This window comes from Coregonus clupeaformis, unplaced genomic scaffold, assembly GCF_020615455.1.
Source record: "Coregonus clupeaformis isolate EN_2021a unplaced genomic scaffold, ASM2061545v1 scaf0125, whole genome shotgun sequence".
NCBI lineage: Eukaryota > Metazoa > Chordata > Actinopteri > Salmoniformes > Salmonidae > Coregonus > Coregonus clupeaformis.
Genome location: NW_025533580.1, coordinates 183132 through 192500, shown reverse-complemented (window position 1 = coordinate 192500; position 9369 = coordinate 183132). Strand labels below are relative to the sequence as shown.

At 43.7% G+C, this 9369-nt stretch overlaps 1 protein-coding gene across 1 annotated transcript in view; it reads left to right on the top strand.

The window, feature by feature from the left end:
* LOC121556499 (voltage-dependent calcium channel gamma-7 subunit-like) overlaps positions 1-2692 on the top strand; it is an 18775-nt gene extending 16083 nt beyond the window's left edge. The window contains exon 6 of the mRNA XM_041870386.1: positions 2136-2692. Within this exon, the coding sequence (XP_041726320.1) occupies positions 2136-2594 (459 nt within the window). The 3' untranslated portion in view covers positions 2595-2692. The remainder of the gene's footprint in view (positions 1-2135) is intronic.
* Positions 2693-9369: the final 6677 nt, after the last annotated feature.

The following is a 9369-nucleotide window of genomic DNA, read 5'->3' as shown; positions in this document are numbered from 1 at the left end:
AGACACCTGTCCACAACCTCAAACAGTCACACTCCAAACTCCACTATGGCCAAGACCAACGAGCTGTCAAAGGACACCAGAAACAAAATTGTAGACCTGCACCAGGCTGGGGAAGACTGAATCTGCAATAGGTAAGCAGCTTGGTTTGAAGAAATCAACTGTGGGAGCAATTATTAGGAAATGGAAGACATACAAGACCACTGATAATCTCCCTCGATCTGGGGCTCCACGCAAGATCTCACCCCGTGGGGTCAAAATGATCACAAGAACGGTGAGCAAAAATCCCAGAACCACACGGGGGGACCTAGTGAATGACCTGCAGAGAGCTGGGACCAAAGTAACAAAGCCTACCATCAGTAACACACTACGCCGCCAGGGACTCAAATCCTGCAGTGCCAGACGTGTCCCCCTGCTTAAGCCAGTACATGTCCAGGCCCGTCTGAAGTTTGCTAGAGTGCATTTGGATGATCCAGAAGAGGATTGGGAGAATGTAATATGGTCAGATGAAACCAAAATAGAACTTTTTGGTCAAAACTCAACTCGTTGTGTTTGGGGGACAAAGAATGCTGAGTTGCATCCAAACAACACCATACCTACTGTGAAGCATGGGGGTGGAAACATCATGCTTTGGGGCTGTTTTTCTGCAAAGGGACCAGGACGACTGATCCGTGTAAAGGAAAGAATGAATGGGGCCATGTATCGTGAGATTTTGAGTGAAAACCTCCTTCCATCAGCAAGGGCATTGAAGATGAAACGTGGCTGGGTCTTTCAGCATGACAATGATCCCAAACACACCGCCCGGGCAACAAAGGAGTGGCTTCGTAAGAAGCATTTCAAGGTCCTGGAGTGGCCTAGCCAGTCTCCAGATCTCAACCCCATAGAAAATCTTTGGAGGGAGTTGAAAGTCCATGTTGCCCAGCGACAGCCCCAAAACATCACTGCTCTAGAGGAGATCTGCATGGAGGAATGGGCCAAAATACCAGCAACAGTGTGTGAAAACCTTGTGAAGACTTATAGAAAACATTTGACTTGTGTCATTGCCAACAAAGGATATATCACAAAGTATTGAGAAACTTTTGTTATTGACCAAATACTTATTTTCCACCATAATTTGCTAATAAATTCATTTAAAATCCTACAATGTGATTTTCTGGATTTTTTTTCTCATTTTGTCTGTCATAGTTGACGTGTACCTATGATGAAAATGACAGGCCTCTCTCATCTTTTTAAGTGGGAGAACTTGCACAATTGGTGGCTGACTAAATACTTTTTTCCCCCACTGTAAGTGCAAACTCTGTTTAAGTACCTAACAGTTCATCACTCCTAACTCAAATACAGTCTTTGTTTCAGTACTTACTCTGTACATCTGCATACTCTAGTTTAGTTCAAGCCTTCATGACAGTTCTAAGACATATATGAAGAGTAGACTGTGAGCTAGTGAGGATTAGTATTCTGGGGATACATACTGTAGCAGTGCAGCAGTGTTCTCTCTCCCTCTGTGTGTGTGTGTGTGTGTGTGTGTGTGTGTGTGTGTGTGTGTGTGTGTGTGTGTGTGTGTGTGTGTGTGTGTGTGTGTTAGCGGTGCAGTGTTGTGTGATGTTGTCTGCTCGTTTCACCCATCTCTCCCTCCATCCCTCCATCCCCCACCCTGTCTCTCTCACATCGTCAGCATTACTGCACTAATGTGGTGCAATGGACAGCTCAGTGTTTGTGTGCTCCTCTGCTCCTCCTCCTTCTCCTCCTCCTCCTCCTCCTGCTCCTCCTCCTTCTCCTCCTCCTCCTCCTCCTCCTCCTCCTCCTCCTCCTCCTCCTCCTCCTTCTCCTGCTCCTCCTCCTCCTGCTCCTCCTCCTCCTGCTCCTGCTCCTGCTCCCCCTCCTCTTTCCTCGTCTTGCCTCTTGTCCTCACATTGCTCTCTCTCTCTCTCTCTCTCTCTCTCTCTCTCTCTCTCTCTCTCTCTCTCTCTCTTCCTCTATCTTCCTCTTACTCCATTGCTCACTAATCCCCTCGACTCTCTCTCTTTTCCACCTCCTCCCTCTAGATGTATCTCCTCTTCTAGTTCCCTTTTCTTTCAAACCGTTTGATCCCTGCATAACTCTCTCTCACTCTCTCTCGCTCTCTCTCTCTCTCCTGTCAGGGGGCTGGGGTGATGTCAGTCTATCTGTTTATGAAGCGTTATGCTGAGGAGGAGATGTACCGCCCCCACCCAGCTCTCTACCGCCCCCGCCTGTCTGAGAGCAGCGACTACAGCGGACAGTTTCTACACCCTGAGACCTGGCCTCCTCCTAAGAGGGGCCGCAGCGATTCCCGGGCCTCCAGCGACATCTCCATCCAGATCAACCAGACCCCCCCGCAGCCCACCAAAAACAACCCCCAGCAGGGCAACCAAGGTGGGGGCATGGGGTCTAACATGGGCCCTGGGTCTGGGTCTTCCTCCGGAGCAAGCTACCAGCTGCCCCAACCGTCTGGGGCCTACAACACCCACACACTCCAACACCAACACTCACACGGTAACTCCCAGGCCATGGCCATGCCCCTTTCGACCGGGCCCCCTCACTACCACACACACATGCACATGGGCGCCTCCCCCTGTTAGAGAGGGAGTACAAGGGAGAGGGATGCGCTGATGATGGCCTATCACTCCCATAGACACACACACATTTATGATGAAAAAAAAGATACAGTATATATATAGAGAGAGAGTAAAGCTATAGGGGGAGATGGAGGGAGGTGGAGATGGAGAGAGATGGAGGGAGGTGGAGGGAGGTGGAGATGGAGGGAGGTGGAGATGGAGGGAAGTGGAGATGGAGGGAGATGAAGGGAGGTGGAGATGGACAGAAAAGAGGGAGGGAGGAAGTAAGTGTGAAAAGGGAGAGGGAGAAGGATTGAGGGATTAGAAAGTGACGGAGAAGAAAGTATGTGATTTCGTGAAAGACTTTAGAGGTTAGAATCTGTGACAAAAGGGGCTGAGAGGGAGAGAGAGGGAGAGAGAGCAAGAAAGAGAGGCTGCAGCTAAATCTGAACCTACTGCAGTTCTGCGGAAAACAGAGGGATTTGTATTCACTTGAGATGTACAACGCTAAACACTGTCTTACACTCCTACACACTTATATGTACATAGGTTTATACATACAGAATACTTATCCATGGACTTGTAAGTAACTATTGCCATTATTACCAATGGTAATACTGAAAATATATGATGTTTATTGTTGTATTCTCTGAATTTCTTACATCGTCATTGCACTTTCATACCGGTAGTTAATTGAATCTCAATTATTATTATTAATTATAATAATAATAACTTGAGTGAAAAGAATAAAACAATATTAGAGTATCTGTAAGAATATATGAATGTCGGTTAAACTTTATGAATACACATTAACATGAAAGTGACGATGTTCTGAAATCTACAGGGGAGAATTCTACTGTATATGTACAGTGAGGGAAAAAAGTATTTGATCCCCTGCTGATTTTGTACATTTGCCCACTGACAAAGAAATGATCAGTCTATAATTTTAATAGTAGGTTTATTTGAACAGTGAGAGACAGAATAACAACAAAAAAATCCAGAAAAACGCATGTCAAAAATGTTATAAATTGATTTGCATTTTAATGAGGGAAATAAGTATTTGACCCCTCTGCAAAACATGACTTAGTACTTGGTGGCAAAACCCTTGTTGGCAATCACAGAGGTCAGACGTTTCTTGTAGTTGGCCACCAGGTTTGCACACATCTCAGGAGGGATTTTGTCCCACTCTTCTTTGCAGATTTTCTCCAAGTCATTAAGGTTTTGAGCCTGACGTTTGGCAACTCGAACCTTCAGCTCCCTCCACAGATTTTCTATGGGATTAAGGTCTGGAGACTGGCTAGGCCACTCCAGGACCTTAATGTGCTTCTTCTTGAGCCACTCCTTTGTTGCCTTGGCCGTGTGTTTTGGGTCATTGTCATGTTGGAATACCCATCCACGACCCATTTTCAATGCCCTGGCTGAGGGAAGGAGGTTCTCACCCAAGATTTGACGGTACATGGCCCTGTCCATCGTCCCTTTGATGCGGTGAAGTTGTCCTGTCCCCTTAGCAGAAAGCATAATGTTTCCACCTCCATGTTTGACGGTGGGGATGGTGTTCTTGGGGTCATAGGCAGCATTCCTCCTCCTCCAAACACGGCGAGTTGAGTTGATACCAAAAAGCTCGATTTTGGTCTCATCTGACCACAACACTTTCACCCAGTTCTCCTCTGAATCATTCAGATGTTCATTGGCAAACTTCAGACGGCCCTGTATATGTGCTTTCTTGAGCAGGGGGACCTTGCGGGCGCTGCAGGATTTCAGTCCTTCACGGCGTAGTGTGTTACCAATTGTTTTCTTGGTGACTATGGTCCCAGCTGCCTTGAGATCATTGACAAGATCCTCCCGTGTAGTTCTGGGCTGATTCCTCACCGTTGTCATGATCATTGCAACTCCACGAGGTGAGATCTTACATGGAGCCCCAGGCCGAGGGAGATTGACAGTTATTTTGTGTTTCTTCTATTTGCGAATAATCGCACCAACTGTTGTCACCTTCTCACCAAGCTGCTTGGCGATGGTCTTGTAGCCCATTCCAGCCTTGTGTAGGTCTACAATCTTGTCCCTGACATCCTTGGAGAGCTCTCTGGTCTTGGCCATGGTGGAGAGTTTGGAATCTGATTGATTGATTGCTTCTGTGGACAGGTGTCTTTTATACAGGTAACAAGCTGAGATTAGGAGCACTCCCTTTAAGAGTGTGCTCCTAATCTCAGCTCGTTACCTGTATAAAAGACACCTGGGAGCCAGAAATCCTTCTGATTGAGAGGGGGTCAAATACTTATTTCCCTCATTAAAATATAAATCAATTTATAACATTTTTGACATGCGTCTTTCTGGATTTTTTTGTTGTTATTCTGTCTCTCACTGTTCAAATAAACCTACCATTAAAATTATAGACTGATCATTTCTTTGTCAGTGGGCAAAGGTACAAAATCAGCAGGGGATCAAATACTTTTTTCCCTCACTGTAGATATAATATTTTATATCTAGCTGTAGTCTGAATATGTTACCAGGGGAGTGAGTGGAATGATATTTTAAAGATAATTAATGTTTATCTTGATGACGTACATATTATTGCAAATATATAAAACTATTGTATTTTGTTGAATTGCTTTGAATTGACACAGTGTGACAGAATCAGACATGAACTGAAATCAACCAAAAATGTCACCCTGTCATTGGATTTAGGTTAAAAGTTGATTGAAAAAAATTGAAAATTCCCTTACGTTTATGACTTTTTGCAAATCCAGTCAGTTTTCCACATTGAGTCAACATCATCACATTGAATTGTGTGGTTGAAATGACGTGGAAACAACGTTGATTCAACCAGTTTTTGTCCAGTGGGATGTTTCATCAGGTTGGCACGATGTGAAAGAACTGAACAGGAGAAAGCAATAGCATGGTATACATTCACCATATTGATTTCTCCTGTCCTATATCTCTAAGAACAGATGATGGAGAGGAGAGGAGAGGAGAGGAAGGTACTATAGACTATTGCGACCCTCCCACTGACTGGCGATGTGTAACTACTGCCATCTGCTGGTCATTGTCCCACTCTTGACACTACCATGGAAGGAGGGCCTGTTCCAATACTTTTACAAAGCTCCCTGCCTTCTTCCCTTTATGAGGTCACTGATCTAGCACAAGTCAAGCACAGTCATGTCATATCAGTGATTACTCCAAGGAAGAAAATAAGGAATGATTGCATTTTAGAAGTATTTGACCTGAGCCCTGGTCCATGGTAATATGTGCAATGGTTGCCAACAGAATATACCATAGTAAGAACTGAAGCACAGAATGATATTGTTACTAAATTAATTTGGCTGCCATTATCACTGACTTTGTGATGGAAAGAGAGTGTTTGGGGGTGACTGTGAGAGAGAGAGAGAGAGAGAGAGAGAGAGAGAGAGAGAGAGAGAGAGAGAGAGAGAGAGAGAGAGAGAGAGAGAGAGAGAGAGAGAAAAAGGAGTGAGGATAAGGCTGAGAGAAGGAGAGAAAGGAGTTATCATTTTGACCCCCTTCACTGTAACTTTGGTCAAGGTTGGTTGAGGTCAAACTATGTTTATGCTTTCCTTTTCTATGGACTTGGATGATGGTCAGCAGAGATGTCCAATATTGATGACAACATTGTCCATCAACCTTTTCCATATTTGTTTGTTTTCATAAGCCTATCTTTAAGTATTAATAGTAGACCTAATAATAACTTTATATATGAAGCACTTTGCTCAAAGCACTAACTAAAAACAAAATGTCAATGATGGCATTAAATAATGATTGATGACAGTAGTAATTATCTTTTACTATTGAACCCTTTGCCCTCACACTTCTGTCTTTCTCTCTATCCCTGTTTACACCTGGTGCTAACAAGGGTCCTTTATCCTGATCTTGTCCACATTCTAATTGTGCCCATATTTCCAGAAATGTGTCTACACCAGTTGTTAAAATGTGTCTGTTATCCGTCCACTGTGTCTGCATTGTGACCAGATTTCCTGGTCCCTTCCTTTATGCAAATTATTACACAGCTATTCTTTCAAAATAATATTTATTTATGTATTTATTGTAAGACACATATTGATGTAATCAGTCAACGGTGCCACCTGTCAATGATTTTAGAGGGTGGAAAATTTCATATTTAAACGGTTTCTCTGTTCAGATCTGTCTACACTTACAGGAAAACTCCACCCAAAAACTATCTTTTGGTATTTGTTTCATTAGTCCATTGCTGACATAGTCCCAAAATGTTTTGCTTGTCAGCAATCTAGTTTTCAAGATACAGTTGAAGTCGGAAGTTAACATACACCTTAGCCAAATATATTTAAACTCAGTTTTTCACAATTCCTGACATTTAATCCTAGTAAATATTTCCTGTATTAGGTCAGTTAGGATCACCACTTTATTTTAAGAATGTGAAATGTCAGAATAATAGTGGAGAGTATGATTTATTTAAGCTTTTATTTCTTTCATCACATTCCCAGTGGGTCAGAAGTGGGTCAATTAGTATTTGGTTGCATTGCCTTTAAATTGTTTAACTTGGGTCAAACATTTCGGGTAGCCTTCCACAAGCTTCCCACAATAAGTTGGGTGAATTTTGGCCCATTCCTCCTGAAAGAGCTGGTGTAACTGAGTCTGGTTTGTAGGCCTCCTTGCTCGCACACCCTTTTTCAGTTCTGCCCACAAATGTTCTATAGGATTGAGGTCAGGGCTTTGTCATGGCCACTCCAATACCTTGACGTTGTTGTCCTTAAGCCATTTTGCCACAACTTTGGAAGTATGCTTGGGGTCATTGTCCATTTGGAAGACCCATTTGCGACCAAGCTTTAACTTCCTGACTGATGTCTTGAGATGTTGCTTCAATATATCCACATAATTTCCCTTCCTCATGATGCCATCTATTTTGTGAAGTGCACCAGTCCCTACGCAGCAAAGCACCCCCACAGCATGATGCTGCCACCCCCGTGCTTCACGGTTGGGATGGTGTTCTTCGGCTTGCAAGCACCCCCTTTTTCCTCCAAACATAACGATGGTCATTATGGCCAAACTGTTCTATTTCTGTTTCATCAGACCAGAGGACATTTCTCCAAAAAGTACGATCTTTGTCCCCATGTGCAGTTGCAAACCATAGTCTGTCTTTTTTATGCCGGTTTTGGAGCAGTGGCTTCTTCCTTGCTGTGCGGCCTTTCAGGTTATGTCGATATAAGCCTTGTTTTACTGTGAATATAGATACTTTTGTACCTGTTTCCTCCAGCATCTTCACAAGGTCCGTTGCTGTTGTTCTGGGATTGATTTGCACTTTTCGCACCAAAGTACGTTCATCTCTAGGAGACAGAACGTGTCTCCTTCCTGAGCGGTATGACGGCTGCGTGGTCCCATGGTGTTTATACGTGTGTACTATTGTTTGTACAGATGAACGTGGTACCCTCAGGTGTTTTGAAATTGCTCCCAAGGATGAACCAGACTTGTGGAGGTCTACAATTTGTTTTCTAAGGTCTTGGCTGATTTCTTTTGATTTTCCCATGATGTCAAGCAAAGAGGCACTGTGTTTGAAGGTAGGCCTTGAAATACATCCACAGGTACACCTCCAATTTACTCATATGATGTCAATTAGCCTATCAGAAGCTTCTAAAGGCTCTGTCGCAGCCGGCCGCGACCGGGAGACTCATGGGCGGCGCACAATTGGCCCAGCGTCGTCCAGGGTAGGGGAGGGAATGGCCGGCAGGGATGTAGCTTAGTTGATAGAGCATGGCGTTTGCAACGCCAGGGTTGTGGGTTCGATTCCCACGGGGGGCCAGTATTTAAAAAAAAATATGTATTCACTAGCTGTAAGTCGCTCTGGATAAGAGCGTCTGCTAAAATGACGTAAATGTAAATGTAAATGTAAAGCCATGACATCATTTTCTGGAATTTTCCAAGCTGTTTAAATGCACAGTCAACTTAGTGTATGTAAACATCTGACCCACTGGAATTGTGATACAGTGAATTATAAGTGAAATAATCTGTCTGTAAACAATTGTTGGAAAAATTACTTGTGTCATGCACAAAGTAGATGTCCTAACCGACTTGCCAAAACTATAGTTTGTTAACAAGAAATGTGTGGAGTGGTTGAAAAACAAGTTTTAATGACTCCAACCTAAGTGTATGTAAACTTCCGACTTCAACTCTATATAACTTTCAGAATACAGAAATCCTCCCCTTATGATCCATTTTGCATTATATGATGCTGCGTTTTGCGGAGGTGGGCATGATGATCTGATCACAATCAGATCACAATGTGTCTTTTGGTTGTCTACACCTACAGTGAGGGAAAAAAGTATTTGATCCCCTGCTGATTTTGTACGTTTGCCCACTGACAAAGACATGATCAGTCTATAATTTTAATGGTAGGTTTATTTGAACAGTGAGAGACAGAATAACAACAACAAAATCCAGAAATAAGTATTTGACCCCTCTGCAAAACATGACTTAGTACTTGGTGGCAAAACCCTTGTTGGCAATCACAGAGGTCAGACGTTTCTTGTAGTTGGCCACCAGGTTTGCACACATCTCAGGAGGGATTTTGTCCCACTCCTCTTTGCAGATCTTCTCCAAGTCATTAAGGTTTCGAGGCTGACGTTTGGCAACTCGAACCTTCAGCTCCCTCCACAGATTTTCTATGGGATTAATGTCTGGAGACTGGCTAGGCCACTCCAGGACCTTAATGTGCTTCTTCTTGAGCCACTCCTTTGTTACCTTGGCCGTGTGTTTTGGGTCATTGTCATGCTGGAATACCCATCCACGACCCATTTTCAATGCCCTGGCTGAGGGAAGG